At 42.4% G+C, this 18,384-nt stretch overlaps 1 protein-coding gene across 1 annotated transcript in view; it reads right to left on the bottom strand.

Moving 5' to 3' along the window:
- Nucleotides 1–18,043, bottom strand: part of EMILIN2 (elastin microfibril interfacer 2) — a 61,044-nt gene extending 43,001 nt beyond the window's left edge. The window contains exons 1-2 of the mRNA XM_054020595.1: nt 17,725–18,043; nt 17,134–17,256 (exon numbers count right to left, since the gene is read on the bottom strand). Of these exons, the coding sequence (XP_053876570.1) occupies nt 17,134–17,256; nt 17,725–17,849 (248 nt within the window). The 5' untranslated portion in view covers nt 17,850–18,043. The remainder of the gene's footprint in view (nt 1–17,133; nt 17,257–17,724) is intronic.
- Nucleotides 18,044–18,384: the final 341 nt, after the last annotated feature.

The following is an 18,384-nucleotide window of genomic DNA, read 5'->3' as shown; positions in this document are numbered from 1 at the left end:
TTACAGAAATTGTAACTAATAGCAAGGAAATGCGTTAGATTATCTTTTGTTTTAGCTTGTGAATTTTCCCTATGCTAAGAGGGAGGTTTATTCCTGTATTTGTTACTTTGAAGTTGAGCCTAGAGTGGAATCCTCTGTGTTTTAAATCTTTTTATTACCCTGTAAAATTACCTTCCATCCTGATTTTACAGAGGTGCTTCTTTTACTTTTTTCTTTATAATAAAGTTCTTTTAAGAACCTGCTTGATTTCAGTGTCCTAAACATAAAGGGTCTGGTCTGTACTTTTATTAAAGGCAATTGGTTGGTATATTATTCTCAAGTCTCCCCAGGTAAGGGGGGGTGAAGGGACTTGGGGGGATATTTTGGGGAAATAGGAACTCCAAGTGGTCCTTTTCCTGAATCTTTGTCTAAATCACTTGTTGGTGGCAGCAATACCGTCCGAGGACAAGGGAAGGAATTTGTGCCTTGGGGAAGTTTTTAACCTAAGCTGGTGGAATATAAGCTTAGGGGGTCTTTCATGTGGGTCCCCACATCTGTACCCCAGAGTTCAGAGTGGGGAGGAAACCTTGACAGCTATAATCGTCAAGAGAACTATAGGCATACAAATCTGTGTACCTTAGCATTTAAATTGGGATTTATGGAGGCACTCAGTCAAGCAGTCCCATCAACATCAGTGTGTCTAGTCATCTGAGTAAGGCAAACAAGATTTGACCTTAATGGCTTTCCACCATGTTCCCAGCTACATAAAGGTTAATTTCTTAATTGCTGTAGCATTTTTGACTACTGATATAGTCCAACATGAATGTTAAAATTACTCACATTAAGTAGTACATGACCACTCACACTGTGGATTTGTTTCTAGGTGATAATTAACAACATGCACCTAGTGCAGGGGTCAGCAACCTACAGCACGCGTGCCAAAGGTGGCATGCAAGCCAATTTTTGATGGTTAACTTTTTTAACGGTATTTACATCCCTATCTTGCGGTTGGATGTTCCATCCAAAACCCCAGAAGCTGGTGTTAGTTCATGTTTCTGTGGCTGGCTGATGTCATTATGGACAAAATTCCCCCCTGCACTCTACTTCCAGTTCCACAGCACTTATGGGTCACCTAAGCTTATCTATGCCAAAGATCATAGGCCTCAAGCTTTATGCTAACTGCTGACGCCAATGTCTTACAGGATGCAGGCCTGTAGGTTCCTTGCATTACTGATAACTAGAATAATACTGAATATAATACAAAGCAGTGAATACAATAGAGGTAAGCTAGCCCACTGGGCTACAGATGACAGAACCCTTACAGATATGTGATCCAGCATGTCCGGAGAAGATGAGAGAAATGGTAGACAGACTTCAACACCCTCTGAATGGTTCTGAGGTGAAGTCTGACATGCTGAGTCACCTACATACAAGCTGCCACAGGAGCCAAAAGTTCCAGGCAATGCCTCGCTGTTCTACAAGGGAATGCCTTGAAGTTCTTGCATAGCTCCAATATCACCTGAAACCTGGCCTGAAGTAAATATGATCTCACTGCAGTTGAGCTAAGAAGTGACCCTATAAACTCAAGAAGACTTGATCAACAAGGACAACTCAGAACACCCCACAACTGTAACAGGGACCGGATCTTTTAGACAAATACTAGCACTTGCTGTCTGAACCTTCCTTGAACCAGCCCGTTGAGATGAACCACAACCGTTGCCATGCACTTTATGAAGACTTGAGGAGCTGACGACAGCCCAAAGGGGAGGACCATAAACTAGTGTTTAATTTGTGCCAGGGCTTGCCAGGGGTGAGGCCCAGCACCTCTAGGCTTGGCAGTTCATAGCCCCGGCACCGCTGTGCTTGCTGCATCAGTTATGAATGTAAAAAAAATTGCTTTAACCCCAGCACCAAATTGCCTGAGCCCTGGCATCTCTTTCATTACAAATTAAGCCCTGTCAGTAACTGATAATAAACATCTGCTACAATTAATCTTAAGAACCTCCTGTGACTCTGGTGAATGGCCACATGAAAGTAGGCATCCTTTAAGTTGAAGGCAGAGAATTAGTCATTGGGGTCTAGGGATGGAATGGGATAATAGATGCTAAGGTAACCATGCAAAACTATATTTTTTATGTATTTGCTGAGGTCTTGCAGATCTCAGACAGGCCTGAGGCCTCCCTTGAACTCTGGAATGAGAAAATAATGGGAATAGAATCTCTTTCCCTGATGCTGAGGAGGTACTTCCTCTGCAGCTCCTAATTGCAGTACAGACTGAACTTCTGGGATTAGTACATTCTCATGAGAATGGTCCCTGAAAAGAGATAGGGAGTGGGAATGGGAAGCAGGGAAGAGACGTGAATTGTAGGGTATATCCCAGGTCCACCATGCTTAGAACCCATCAAATCTGTTGCAATGCAGGTACAAGCACTTAGAACAGGGGTGGGCAAACTACGTGTTAAGATGGGTCAGGGGCCGCACCACACGGCTCAGCCCCACTCCAGCCAGGACACTGGGTCAGGTGCCACACCACGCGGCTCAGCCCTGCTCCAGCTGGGGCGCAGGGTCAGGGCCGCACCATGCGGCTCCCGGAGGCCACGGCATGGCCCCACTCCGGCTCCTACGTGCTCCTGATCTCCCTCCCGCCCTCCGAACCCCTTGGTCCCAGCCCAAAGCACCCTGCTATACCCCAAACTCACCCCCAGTCCCACCCCAGAGCCTGCACCCCCAACCAGAGCCCTCACCCCCTCCCTCACCCCAACCCCAATTCTGTGAGCATTCATGGCCCACCATACAATTTCTATTCCCCGATGTGGCCCTCGAGCCAAAAAGTATGCCCACCCCTGACTTAGAAACTAGGATAGCTTGCTGCCAAAGGGAGGAGAAATCATACGGAGTGGTTCACTGGCCTCAACCAAGGCATCAACCAGACTGTTTGGATGCTACAAGTTGTTTGCATTAGCAGAAGGTGAAGGAGGAGGTCTCATCCCCTGAGACTTATGGTGTCTCTGGGATTGGTCAGATTGTCTTAATGGATGAAAGATACCTCTTGTTGGACTTGAGGGTGAAACTGCTTTCTCTTAGGGTTGGAGTATAAATGCCCAAAGATTTCACAGTTGTGGCTGCCTCAGAATCTTTAAGAGAATGCAGATTTCCATCTGCCTTTTTTAAAAACAAATTTGGGCCCTCAAAAGGCAAGTCCTCATTTGTTTGTGGGACTTCTGATGGCACGCACAACGACTGAAGCCAAGAAGCAAAACGCTGTAGCCATCACCCGAGCAGCCAAATCACCATCTTTAGAGCAGAGCCTGTAAAGATGATTTTGCAGCCAGGTGGCCTTCATTTATAAGAGCTTTGTATTCCTCTTTGACATCAGCTGGCAGCTTGTCCTCAAATTTTAATATGGGGTCCCAGATGGAGTAATCACTGTGGGCTAAGAAGGGCTGATGGTTTGCAATTCTGAACTGTACATCTAAATAAATCCAGCTTTTTTGCATCTTTATCTTTGGGAATAGACTTAAAATGCCCCGCCTCACTTTCTCATCCATGGCCGCCACCACCAGAGAACCTGGGTTGGGATGTGAGTCAAAGTACTCATGTCCCAGAGATGGAACTTGATAGTACCTCTTCTCTGTTCTTCTGGCAGAGAAGAGGGAGTTTGCCAAAGAAGTCTGGGGAGCCCTAAGATAGCCTCATTAATAGGCATAGCCACGCTAGCAGGTCCTGCAGAATGCAACCAGTTTGTGTGGATTATCCTGTACAACTCAATTTCGAAACCTAGGAATGTGGCCTCGCTTTTCAACAGTTGCTGGCACATTCTGTAATCATCCAGAACTGGGGAAGATGATTTTGAAATGGTTGCCTTATCTGATGAAGAAGAAGTGTTGAGTAGAGACAGTGAAGTGTCAGTCTGTCTAGTGTCTGCTTAACCTCAGTAGCAGGTGGATCAGAATCCACAGGGATAACCTCCCTCAGCTGTTGGGTACCAGTGTCAGTAGAGAGAGCGGTATCAGACAGAGTAGAGTGCCTGGATAGGGACTTAGTAAAGCAGTGTTGAGGACAAGATGATCTGGAGTCCCAAAGACACCCCCACCACCACCACGATAGATTCCAGCAAGGCCACTGCTGTACTTGATATGGTACCAGAGCCCAACCCCAACGCATATATCTATCTAGATATGCTTCTGTAAGAATCACTGTGCTGGAACCTTGACCTGTGCCATGAAGAATAAGGAGACAGTTGATATCTCCTATAATGAGATCTCGATATGTAGGATCCACATCTGTATCCAAAGAAAAGTCAACACTGAAATGCCAAGGTGGCACAGTATAGGGCAGAGTAGCCAGAAACCGGGACCTGAACTAGCATTCAGAGGATGGTAGCGGAAGAATTATCCAAGGCTTCTCTGCTGAAGGGAATGTTCACTTAGACTGTTGCACCACAGAGCCCAGACCCTGAGGGTACGACCAAAGGCTCAGTTCCCAAAGATATCAGATGTACAGGTGCCAAGCAAGATCCCAGTACCAGTACCTGTACGGAAGGAATAATCGGTACCTGGATCTCATCCTGTAACGGACGAGTTCAGCACCGACAAAAGATCCCTGTCATGGTGTACACCTCAGACTTCGTTGATACCGATACAGCAGCGTGTATTGCAGAGGAAGTCAATGCTGCTGAAGGTCCCAACAGAGTTGGTCTACATGCTACCACATGAGGATCCAGAGTCAATGACTGTACATTGCTAGAATGCAGTACCAGGGAGCTCCTACCAGAAGTCTTCTTCTTGTGAGAATCTGTAGGGAATCTAGCTCTCAAAAAGTGGCAGCTTTCTTCTGGCTAGAACAGGGTGCAATCAAATGAGGGTGTGAAGCTGCTTTCATCAGGATGAAAGGCAAACTTCCCTCAACTACTTAGTCCTGGTCTTAATCCCCCTACAAATAAGGCACTTATGCCTCAAAGTGACCTTCTGCCAAACACTTTAAACAGCAGGGGTGAGGATTGCTGACTGGCATGGACATGTTAGAGCCAGAACAGTGCTTCAAAAGTTGGGGATTTAGGCACACCCCTGTATCCAAAATCTCAAAGAAAACACTATAAAAACAAGGAAATTTTTTAGGGAAAAAAAAAAAAACAAGTACAGTACCACTAACAATAACTACTGCTAATTAAAAAATATTTACAATAAATTTTTTCTAAAAAGCTTTCTAGAGGGACAAAGGGAAGAGAATATGAGAAGCTCACACATTCCCCAACTACCAACCACAGCCAGTGAGAAGAAACTGATGGGGAGGTCAGAGCAGCCACCCCTTAATACCTTCAGCTGGCAGCACAAGGATGAGGAGAGTTCATGTACAGTACTGCTACAAATGGTAGGGAATACCTTGGATCCACTGAAGTCAATTAAAGTTTTCCATTGATTTTAATGGAGTCAAGATTTCACCCAGACAAGATGCTTTATGATACAACTCACCACCATTCTACAGCATTTGTAGTTTGATTTTAGAAAAATATGAAGTGTCTTAATAAAGTAGGAGTTTATTCCAAAAGCATATACTACAATGGTTTAAATTCTTTTGTGAATTCCTAGGATGGCTGGATTTAGGGGTTTGGGGCCCCCAATGTTATTTTTGGGGACTTCCATCACTTCAAGCTCTCCTCACCTTCTCAAATTCCCAAAGAATTGGTTCTTGTGGGTCTCAAAATCCAGCTTAATTCTTAGGTTTTTTTATTCTTAAAAACTTTTAATTCTGAAAACTAAAAAGACGGCTTTTATTGTTCTATATGCTGGTAAATAACTGTGTGCATATAATGCAAATATATTTTAAAAACAGAAAAATATTTTGGGGGCAGGAAGACTGACTAACTTGCTGAAAGCATAAATGTGTAGAGAGAGAGAGCTGTAAAGTTAGGAGTAAATCTAGACTACAGTATGTGTTAAAATGCCATTAACAAAGAAAAAGAACCAAATAAACATAATTTGAAAAAGAATCAGTTTTTTGGTCTGATATTAGGGGAAAAAAATCAAGGTTCTTTTTACTGAATGTACTAAAGAAATAATTGTCTTTCTATTTCTGGCACTGTTTACTGTATTAGGTTGCTATTTTTATTTCCAGTTCCTAACTTAATATATAAAAAGATAGAACACGTGCTGGGCGGGGAGGTGAGGAGGAAGGATAGGGAGTTACTTGCTGAATAAAATAGTTTCCCTCTAGCAAGTGAAGATAGAAAATGAAAAATAGATGGCTGTAAATCAGAATTAAATGTGCCATTACTTTTACACACTTGATCAATGCCTGGCATTGGCAATATCCTCCCAAACAAAATTCCAGTGATCATACAGCTATGATCAGGCACTGCTATGAACACTGGCACAGTGAAACAAAAGGAAGAAAGAGGAAGCCAAAAACAGTATTTAGGAATCAATCTTACAATCTTCATACATGCACAACTACCATTAAAATCAATGAAAGATGTGTGTGTACAACTATTGCCCAGACTAGCTAAGTCTTGAATAAATACTTATTGGCCAAACAAACTGATGAACATTTATGGGAACTTGGCAGGAAAAACAGTTTAAATGTAGCACATCTGCACCTTAGCGGCTTGTCTACACTTAAAAGACTGCAGTGGTGCAGCTGCACCACTCTGAAGGCAGCGCTGCCACCAGCAGCAGCGCAGAAGTAAGGGTAGCACTGCAGTACCACACACACCCCTACAATAACCTTGCAATCCCCCACGACTCCTTTTTGGGTCAGGACCCCTACAATTACAACACAGTGAATTTCAGATGTAAGTAGCTGAAATCATGAAATATACAATTTTTAAAATCCTATGACCATGAAATTGACCAAAATGGACTGTGAAATTGGTAGAGCCCTACTCACTCATTGCTAACTAGCACAAATTACAGCAGCCTCTGAACACTCTAAACTGTGCTAGGGGCAGGACAGAGAATCCCACTCAATATAGCTCCACTCCTCTATGCCACTCTGAAGCTAGGTGCAGCTGAGACTCTAGCCTGATATCACTTCAGGATGCTTGTTTCTCTTGTAAGGGACAGGTGGATTATGGGGCATTGTTAGAAGAGAAAAACATTTAAATATTCTCAGTACCACACCCTTAAATTCCACTTTTAGTTACAGAATCCATTGCATTTAAAATGTCCAGTATCATGAAATCATTCATTTTCCAAAATCCTGGCTTCCTTGAAGCCAATGGGAGTTTTGCCATTGACTTTAATGGGGCCAGAGTTTCACCCATGGAATTTAACTCATCCATTACACTGAGTTCTGCAACACAGGCAGAGAAGGGGAAAAATAAGCCAAAGTACTGTACTATCTAAAATATTGCATCTACAGCCACATCAGTGTTTTCATTTCCCAGTGATATATCACATATCCTCTAGAGTCTCAGATGGGTTCAGACTCAAGGCGGCTAGCCCCTCTCACTGCTGTGGCTACACTCTATTTTTAGTGCACTAGCTCAATCAGAGTGAGCGCAGGTATGTCTACTTGAGCTGGGAATTACACCTGAAATGTAGATATACCCACAGAATCTAGTTCAGTAACATGTCCCTAATCACACAGCTAGTCTATGGAACAGCTCGGAATAGAACCTGGATCTCATGACTTCCAGTCCCATGCTTCCTCTATGGTTGCTTCCTTCTACTTTTATGCCAGCAAGATAAACAATGTCAAATACCAATAAATCACATGCTGCCAGATCAGCACTAGGTTGGTACTTCAAAACAAACAAGAAACCTAAATACTTCTAATAATAAGAAAACAGAAAAAAGGGGTTGGGAAAATGCTGGTAAGTCAACATTGTATTGTAATTAGGGCTGTCGATTAATCGCCGTTAACTCACGTGATTAACTAAAAAAAATTAATCGAGATTAAAAAAATTATTGTGATTAATCATAGTTTTAACCACACTGTTAAACAATAGAATACCAATTGAAATTTATTTTTGGATGTTTTTCTACATTTTCAAATATATTGATTTCAATTACAACACAAAATACAAAGTGCACAGTGCTCACTTTATATTACTTTTGATTACAAATATTTGCACTGTGAAAAGAACAAAATAAATATTTTTCAGTTCACCTCATACTAGTACTGTACCATAGTACAAATGTAGCTTATTTGTGTTACATAACAGCACTCCGTAACAAAACAACGTAAAACTTTAGAGCTTATAAGTCCACTTAGTCATACTTCTTGTTCAGTCAATCGCTAAGACAAACAAGTTTACAATTATGGGAGATAATGCTGCCTGCTTCTTATTTACAACGTCACCTGAAAGCGAGAACAGGTGTTCGCATGGCACTTTTGTAGCCGGCATTGCAAGATATTTACGTGCCAGATATGCTAAGCATTCATATGTCTCTTCATGCTTCGACCACCGTTCCAGAGGACATGCTTCTATGCTGATGATGCTTGTTAAAAAAATAATGTGTTAATTAAAATTTGTGACTGAACTCCTCGGGGGAGAATTGTATGTTTCCTGCTTTGTTTTACCTGCATTCTGCCATACATTTCATGTTACAGCAGTCTCAGATGATGACCCAGCACATGTTTGTTTTAAGAACGCTTTCACTGAAGGTTTGACAAAAAGCAAAGAAGGTACCAATGTGAGATTTCTAAAGATATCTACAGCACTCAACCCAAGGTTTAAGAATCTGAAGTTTATTCCAAAATCTGAGAAGGATGAGGTGTGGAGCATACTTTCAGAAGTCTTAAAACAGCAACACTCCCAAGTGGAAACTACAGAACCCGAACCACCAAAAAAGAAAATCAACCCTTTGTTGGTGGCATCTGACTCAGATGATGAAAATAAACATGCATCTGTCCACACAGCTTTGGATTGTTATCAAGCAGAACCCATCAGCAGCATGGATGCATATCCTCTGGAATTGTGGTTGAAGCCTGAAGTGACATATGAATCTTTAGGACTTCTGGCACATAAATATCTTGTGACGCCAGCTACAACAATGCCATGCAAACGCCTGTTCTCACTTTCAGGTGACATTGAAAACAAGAAACAGGCAGCATTATCTCCTGCAAATGTAAAAAAAAAAAAAAAACTTGATTGAGTGATTGGCTGAACAAGAAGTAGAACTGAGTGGACTTGCAGGTTCTAAAGTTTTACATTGTTTTATTTTTGAATGCTGTTTTTTTTGTACATAATTCTACATTTGTAAGTTCAACTTTCATAAACAAAACTTTACAAATATTTGCACTGTAAAAAAAGAATCAAAAATCAATTGAGCACCGTACACTTTGTATTCTGTGTGATAATTGAAATCAATATATTTGAAAATGTAGAAAACATCCAAAATATGTAAATAAATTGTATTCTGTTATTTTTTTAATTGCACGATTAATTGCTATTCATTTTTTAATCACTTGACAGCCCTAATTGTAATACGTTAACCATTGATTACATTAACAGCAAATGGTTAGTCAACTCTGTTTTCACTTCATAATCCCAGATTCTGCATCAGATTCTCCTTTTAGACTGGAGTATCTCAGGTGAGGTCAATGGCATAAAAGTTGTGAGAGAGAAAAATCAGACCCCAGTTTACAATTTCCTGGGAACTGGAACTATGGAGGGCAACTGGCAAAGTGGGGAGATAAGAGCTGTGTGTTCAGGCCAGGATACACTGCAAAGGATGAGGGAAAATCAGAAGTCAGAGGAGGAAGATGGGAGTAGGAGAGATGCAAAGTGTAGGAGCAAGGCAGCAGTGTGAACAGAGCACTGTGATGGGCAGGAAGAAAGGTAAAAAGCATCAATGGGAGTGGCTACCCTACAGATCACCAAGGAAATTTAAGAAGAGATTAAAGCAGAGCACTGAGTAGAAAGGACACATGTTTAACAGGATTTTGAAATGTCTTCCTAAGAGATTCCCCCTGCCAACTCAGGCCAGGTAAAGCATGAACATGTGATGTGTTCTACAGATGGACTGGAGTTGGAATTCGCACCAGACCTGGCAAAGTTGCTTGATTTTGACTTTCTGCTATTAGCAGCAGCTGAAGCATTTTGAGGGAGGAGACACTGGGACAATAACATATTTTCACTGCTGTTGCACTCATTTTTCTCTACAAAATGCTCTGTGCTTGAACCAGAGTTATTGCTCTCCCTTCATCTGGCTTAGGTCATTATCATTTAATCTACCTTTCTCTACAGCTGAGAAAGCAATACTCTGGTTGGTGTTAGAATAGCACAGATAGAACTTAGAGAATTTTTTCACTTGACCAGAGCTCGGCGAGCTGGGAAGCCTCCCCACATAACTTCTGCAGCAAGATTTCATGTTGGTCCATGCTACCTCATCGTTTTTTAAACTTGTTCACAAAAGCAAGGAGGACCAGAGGCATTTGGTCCTGCTAATTACTACTGCAGTTTTTCACAGGATGATTTCCTCACTTATGTTACAATATTTTATCAGAAGATTATTTTTACCTGTCCTCTAGTGACAGTGTCTAACACGTCAGCAGGAGTGGACGTTATCAGAACTGTGAATAAAAAATGAATTTGCTTAATCTGTGTTTGCAGCTTTCTTGTCTTTGCTCTCCATGAATAAGTTTCCCAGCAAGAATATTTGTAGAGAAACTTTCACAGAATGTTAAAGAATATATATGGAAGATAAATGTTGAATTCAGGAACACAACCAATATTCTCATGAAGCACTAGCACTGAGAGATTTCATAGTTTGCACTATTTAAAAGCTGGGATTCTAAGCTTTCAGAATGAACTACAGCATTGTTTCTAGAGCTAACATTTCTCAAGGCAGCATGCACTCGAATCAGGCGTGAGCACCACCATATTGTGCAATGGGCACTTGACAAAATTACCGGACTAAGTGACAGACATTGGCGGGGGGCCAGGAGGGGGCTCTGGGCTGAGGCAGGGGGTTGGAGTATGGGAGGGGGTATGGGCTTTGGTCTGGGAGTGCAGATTCCGGGATGGAGCCAGAAATGAGGGGTTCAGGGTGTGGGAGGGGGCTCCAGGCTGGAGCAGGGGGTTGGCGTGTGGGAGGGCTCCAGCTGGGGATTCAGGCTCTGGGGTGGGGCTTGGGATGAGGGGTTTGGGGTGTAGGAGGTAGCTCCAGGCTGGGACCAAGGGGTTCGGAGAGCAGGAGGGGGATCAGGGCTGGGGCAGGGGGGTGGGGTGCAGGGACGGTGTGTGTGTGTGTGCGCGCGCTCCAGGAAGCAGCTGCATATCATCGTCCCCTCCCCCTGGCTCCTACATGGAGGCATGGCCAGGTGACTGCGCGCTGCACCGTCTGCAGGCAGCTCCCCCGCAGCTCCCATTGGCCGCGGTTCCCAACCAATGGGCTGGGAGCTGCAGAGACAGCACTCAGGGACTGGGGATGGAGGCAGCGTCCCTGCAGAGCTGCCTGACACCTGGCCGCGCCTCCGCCAGCAACAGCAGGGATGGGGAGCCGCTTGTGGAGAGCCGCCTGAGGTGAGCACCCCCACGGACCTCAACATATTTAGCACGGACACTTGTGTCTGTGTATGGACACATTGCCGACCCCTGAATTGAAACAGGTCAGAAGTGTGGGGGGGAGGGAGGGGAGAAAAAAGGCAAGTTGTTATCAGAACGTTATATGAAGGTCTGATATCTTGAGGACCACAAGGGGAACTGAGGAATATTCTCCATTATGGGAAACCTGGCAGTGATGTAGAGCATTCCTCTATTGTTCTGGTGGTTTATTGAATATCAGACCTTAAATTGGTCAGTGGTCCTCTGGACCAGCAATACTCCTTTGGAACTGGTCTGGCACTTAATAGAAGAAGCCCCAGACCTCCAATCAGTGCAATTTTCAACTCATGAAAAAGCAGACAAATATCAACTGCAATATTTGTAATAATGTGAGTTGAGGGAGAGTTTGTGAAATTTTTGGAACTATTGCAACAAGCTATGAATGATGTATGAAATGAAAATTCCTATCCAAGTTTCAGAGAAGAAAGGCAGTGTTGTTTGCGGTGTGCATAGTCAGAGATACACAATATTAGGCTCAGAGACACACAGCCAGACAAGTTCACCACACCCAGCTGTCTTGAAAACTCAAATATGTTATTAAAGTTTTCTTATGCTTTCAACGTCCCCCTCCTTAGGCTAAACTCTCCATATAGTCAGCTAGCAGAAGCCTGTACAGAGAGATTTCTGTCCCACACAAGATACCCTCTCTTTAAAAACAAAACAAAAACCTCCTTTCTTGATATTTAGGGGGAAATACACAATAGTCCTCAGTTTTCCCCTTTTGTACTTAACATAGTGTCTGTGTTTTCAAGGGTTTTTCTTATGTGATATTGACTTCTGAAAGCCAGAGACCCACTTAGACCCTGATCAAGGACTATTGTACCCTGGGCTTGATCCTGCCCAGGGCAGAGTACTCTGGCTATGATCCAGCATAACACTTAAGCACATGCTAAACTTTCAACCCTCAAGTAGTCCCATTGATTACCATGGGGCTGCCAACAGCTGAAAGTTAAGCATATGCTTAAGTGCTATGCTGGATTGGAGCCAGAGCGCTCCACTCTGGGCAGGATTGAACCCCATTATAGTACCCTCTATGTAAGGAACAGGGACTGAAACTGCTGCATGGATTCCAGAAAAAAAAATGTGGATAACAACCAGTGATACCAATTTATACCAAGGATCTGGTCTACTGTTTTCTTTCTAAAGGGAGCACCCGAATAGTCTTTTTTCCCCACATTAAATAAAATAATGTTTACATCTTTACCTGGAATGTTTTTATTATCACACTTTGTCTGATGCTATTTATAGGTTGGTCTCCCAGCCTTTACAATTACATATACTAATGATTAGAGTTTATGGGTATTTCACTGTCTTTTGTTTTATATAATTCTGTCTATGCTTTATTCAAATGTTGGTGTTTATCACGCTGTGATTATTCTGGAATTAGATTTATTTATAGTGATAAATATACGTAAAAACAATAGGCTCAAAAATACTTGTTTAATGGGTCAATTTGTAAATATTTATTTAAATGTTTGTTTAGTCATATTTATTTTTAGACAATTTGTCATTTTTCCTGTCTGTGTTCTAATTACTTGCAATCTAGTGGAATAATCTGTCTCCCTGTTTATTATATGTTGATCACAGAAGTTAAAGATGAAAAAGACCAGTTAAAATCATTAAATTCACTCCCCCCCACCCCCCCCAGGTAAGAACATATAGTCTGACCCAGTAAACACTTAAGCACATGAATAACTCTATTCCCAAGAGGCGAACCACAGAAATCAATGGGACTAGTTACATGAGTAGAGTTATTCACATGGATAGATATTTGTAGGATCAAGCCCATAATCCTCAGATAGAAGATTATATTGATACTATACTACACTTGTTATTTGCCAGAAGGCCAATATAGTTTTCTTATAATAATTATATTAAAATATATAATAATGATATCAACCCAACTCTCATGAGTAACCCTTCAATAAGAAACCAAAGAGAGTGAATGCACAATGGAAAGTGAAAAAGTAAAATAAATAAATTAAAAATAAGGTAGTACAGGATGATCAGTTATTTGTACACATTAGTGATTTTTTAAATTATAAACATATTTGAGCGTGGGTAAGTAAACACATGAACACTTTTGCATAAGTACACTCCCACTTCCCAACAACAGCAAAAGTTTGTTTGTTTGTTTTTTCCCCCTCTCTCCGGGGCTGGTCATAGTTTAAGAAAAATAAATCAAATCTCTCTCCAAGGACAGAAAATACTTCAAAGAGCCCTTCTGGTTTTTCTTCCTTCTCTCTTCTGACTTCTCAGACTCCAAGCATCTGCTCATATAGATCCTAGAATCTTATTCAGAAAAAACTCCCACTAACTTTTCAGGGAAAGACTGTAGGATTGGGCCCCAATACATATCAAAAGATACTTAAATAATGAGATCCTACTGCAATTACTGAATTTTAACTTACAATTTAAGCAAATACACCTCTACCCCAATATAACGTGACCCGATATAACACCAATTCAAATATAACGCGGTAAAGCAGTGCTCTGGGGGGTGAGGGGGCTGCGCACTCCGGCAGATCAAAGCAAGTTCGATATAACGTGGTTTCACCTATAACGCGGTAAGATTTTTTGGCTCCCAAGGACAGCGTTATATCAAGGTAGAGGTGTACATCTTGTTTTTAAAGTTGTTACACTTAAAATTTCCTAGCAATGCAGTAATTCAACAGCCTTTTTTTTTTTTTTTTTTTTTTTATTTAAACAAACATTTTTTAATAGGGCTAATGGGTAAGAGGTGATTAAAAATGAGTTCATGAATTCACATGGTGCTGGGTTTGGTCACTGGAATTCGTATTTCTATAGAGTAGTTCACTGTCATTGTAATTAATATCCATAATACATATATTCTCGTATGTATGGAATATCCTCTGTTCGGGTAAGCACCTGATATTTAAGACCGTTATATACACAATATATAATGCACAGCTTTGTTTCATCAAAATATTTTTATATGTAACATAGATCATCTAAATATCAAAAAAGCACTGTGGACACGATGTTGATCTAACTAGAAGTAAATGGCAAATTTCAAATGCTATTTAATATTTAGCATTAAAATGATGAAGAGCTTCTATTTGAAGGGTATCAGTTCTTAGCAATTTATTGCTCAGCTTATTACGAATGAAAGACACATAGTCACATTTCATGGAACAGGTGAGAATCCTCATAATAGGAAGGGGCATAGTCAGTTTTTAAAGTTGGATACAGAAAGTCAGTCTGACATATCAGTGATTGTCATAGATCAACATTAATAACAAAAGGCACACATCTACAACACAGGTAACAAGTTGTATACCTGATTCAGATCCCAGTTACTCTATTTGACCAGAATTTGGCCCATTTACTTCATGATTTAGTCCTCTATCTGTAAATTTGTAAAGGAAATAAGAAAAATAATTACAGAGAACTTTGGCTCAATGGTTTTACTTGTTTGTTATAACCCTTCTCCCAGTCCTCCTACTGTCTCGTCTATGTTTGGGTCCTGAACCTTAAAACACTTACATATATGAGTAACTTTATTTGCATGAGTAGTTCCATTGAGTTTCATGAGACTACTCATGTGAGTAAAGTTAAAGTTATTCATGTGCATAATTGTTTGCAGGATCAAGGACATAGATTGCAAACTCTTCAGTGCATTTTCCTTTCTTATTCTCTATCCTGAAGGAAACTAGCACACAGTGAGTGATAGATCAATATTAACAATAATAGATTCTCCTAATATCATAGAGTTTTGGGCACACAGCAAACTTCCAAGATTACAGAACTTATATTTTGAGTTATTTAAAAAATATTCACCCAGTTTTTATAGTCACACTGCTGCCATACTAATATACACCTGAATGCATATGAAACTTGAAAGATACTTTTATATAGTATACCTTATATTAAAAATAAAAATATGCTTTGTAATTCCAACTCTAGTTATCCAGAAGATAATGTTTATCTTCACCAATATAAAGCAAGTCAGATTCAGGAAATAAAGATTTGCAATTAGGAAGATCTAATTTCCTTTAAAATGGACACCTCCAGTATACCTTATCAGATATTCAGTGTCAATATTTTAGAACCTGGCTCACCATATATAACTTCCTGATAGGTTTGTCACTCAGAAGTAGTGACAGGCACCATTAATAAACAAGGATATACTTTGCCCAATCTTTATTTGTCCACTTCAGTGTCACAACTCTAAAATGGGCAGTTAAATACTATGAAAAGAAACAACATCGGAAATGACCCAGACAGGGTTATTCAGCTGTGTCTCTGGGGAGTCTCCCATGATTTGTCTCAAGTGGCCAATGTTTATATAAAAAAGAAGGTACCTTTTTTTTTGTTTGTTTGTTGCCAAAAAGTCTTACAAACACCAAATATGCAAAATTAATTGTCTCAGGCCCCTGTGAGGCAAGGAGCGTCCTCAGATCCCATAGATGTAAACGAGAGCTGAGTGGTCTGAGCCCATCGCAGGAGGGGCTCAGGTCCTTGCAGTATCAGCCACATACTTCATTCGCTCATGTCTGTTCAGAAATATATACAAACGGTTTTTGTTTTTCTATTTATAACAATAAAATTTAGCTCATTTAGTGTCTGATCCAATATCCATTAAAGTCAATAGGAATCTATTGACTTTAGTAGGAGTTGGATCAGACCTAAACAGAGCTTATTGTCTGTGGATCTCAAATTCCTTTGCAGAAGAGGGTAAGTACCATTATCACTGTTTTACAGATATGGAAACTGAAGCCCTGTAAAGTGATTTTCCCCAGTCACACAACAGGTGAGTGGCAGCGCTATGAATAGAACCCTAGTCTCCTGACTCCTACTCCAGTGCCCTGTCCAATGGACCACAATGCCTTACCTAACATAAAATACGTACTACAGAACCATGCCTTAGTGCATAATGCGCTAGCTTTATTCAAAAACAAAAAGCAAAAACAAACAAACTCCTGTCTATGCTGGACAATTTAAGAATCTATAAATTATAAAGATATTGGCCCACATTTACCAGTACACTGTTCCAGCAATGCAAAGCAACTGTAAAGCCAGCTTTAGCCAGGTTTATGATTGCTTTGTACCACTGGAATGGAGCGAAACAGCTGGAGTGCACCCATGATTCTAGGCCAAGGTGTGTAACTGTACTCTCAGCAGGTGCTTGCACTCTTTCCACAAAAGTTGAAGTACAGCATGCATATTCACCCCGACTAGATAACACTAGAATGACATAAGCACCAAATCAATTATCAATGGACAGTTCAGACTTTTGCAAGTAATTTCCTTGATTTGTTTTAGCAATGTACAACTAACTTATTGCATGATCTCACAACAGAATACTCAATGTGGCTCTAATTTGTTTCAGCTGCCTTATGTTTGTAATAAAAAAGATAGTAAATCACGAACGAAGCTATTGCTCAGTACTCAGCGGCTAGAAAATTATACACGTTGTCCCGCAATACCCAGAGAGAGATCCCAAACTTTAAAAATCCCACTGACCATCTGAGCTCTGGTGATATAAAGCTTGTTAGCTGTTGTGTTCTCACTAGATGTGGAAATGATTTACTGATGACCCAATGGTTCCCCACCCAGAAATCTCCGCCTCTCTTACTTACACTGGGGTTGGTGAACAGGGAAACTGGTTCCAGGCACATTTGTACTGCGCCTGAATAAACTGTTCAGTTCCATCCAGCACAGAGCAGCTCACGTTCTTGTTCACTATGTAGGCACACCAGTTCCTGGGAGAGAGTGACAAAAAGCAGGACAAATGCACAGTTAAAGGGGCAAACAATAAAGATTATTAAACCAGTGGCATGTCAAGTGTAGAACAAAAGCACCAGTCAGGAGACAGCCCTGCGTGACTGTAACTCATAAAACCTTCTCCGTGTCCTCTAGCACAAGCCTATGACCAGCTCTTTGGGCGCCCTGAGCGAAGTGTCAGCATCCACCCCGCAGCACTCCTGCAGCCATTTCAAGCGTTGGGACTTTACATTCCTCTCGCTCTGGCTCTCCCCGCTGCAGGCAGAGGGTCTCGCAGCATCTCGAACCCCCAGACTAAAGGGGACTCCCGGGGAGCCTCCCGCCCCCACAGCTCTGCCTCTGGAGTTGCGGCGGAGACCGGGGCCGAGAGGGGGTCAGTCAGCCCCGGGAGCCGCAGCTGGGACCCTCCCGCTTGCCCAGCGCACGCAGGAGGGAGACGCACTTACTTGCTCCTGGCGCCCGGCCGGTTGTACCTCAAGTGCGGGGTGGCCTCGCTGAGCCCGCCGGCCAGAGACAGGAGGAGCGCCAGTGCCCAGCCCAGGGGCGCGACGGGTCCCGGGCGCAGCCCCATTGCGGCCGGCAGGGCAGGAGCTGGAGCGCCCCGCGCCTGGCTGGGGACTGGCGCCTGAGCGGGGAGCAGCCCGGGCTGGAGACACCCTAGAGCGGACCGCGCCGTGCTGAGAAGCCCCCGCAGAGAGAGACTCCGCTCCTCTGAATCCCCCTTCCCCGTTCGCGTCTTCCCGCTTCTCTCCTCTTGTCCCTGCACTTTCTCCCTCCGTTCTCCTCCTGCGATCCCGCACTGACGCAAGAGGCCCCCCTTCCGCCCTCCGTCCACTGGATTCACACCCCCACCCCCGACGGGTGACTCCCCTCTACCCACGCTTTGTCTGACCAAACTAATGCAAGGCAGGAACTCCCCACTCCTTTCCCACCGAGGGGGGGGGAAGAGGAAGGGGCAGGTCTTGATTATTTCATATTACTCAGTTGTGGAGGGTTTTTTTGTCTTCCAGAGAGAGAGTTTACCCATTATCTCGTCTGCACACACAGTCCCATAGCCAGACGGGCCGACCCTTACAAACAGGCCCCACCCCGCCCTCTATTGGCCT

Source organism: Malaclemys terrapin, chromosome 2, assembly GCF_027887155.1.
Source record: "Malaclemys terrapin pileata isolate rMalTer1 chromosome 2, rMalTer1.hap1, whole genome shotgun sequence".
Taxonomy (NCBI): Eukaryota; Metazoa; Chordata; order Testudines; family Emydidae; genus Malaclemys; species Malaclemys terrapin.
This window is presented reverse-complemented; position numbering and strand designations above follow the sequence as displayed.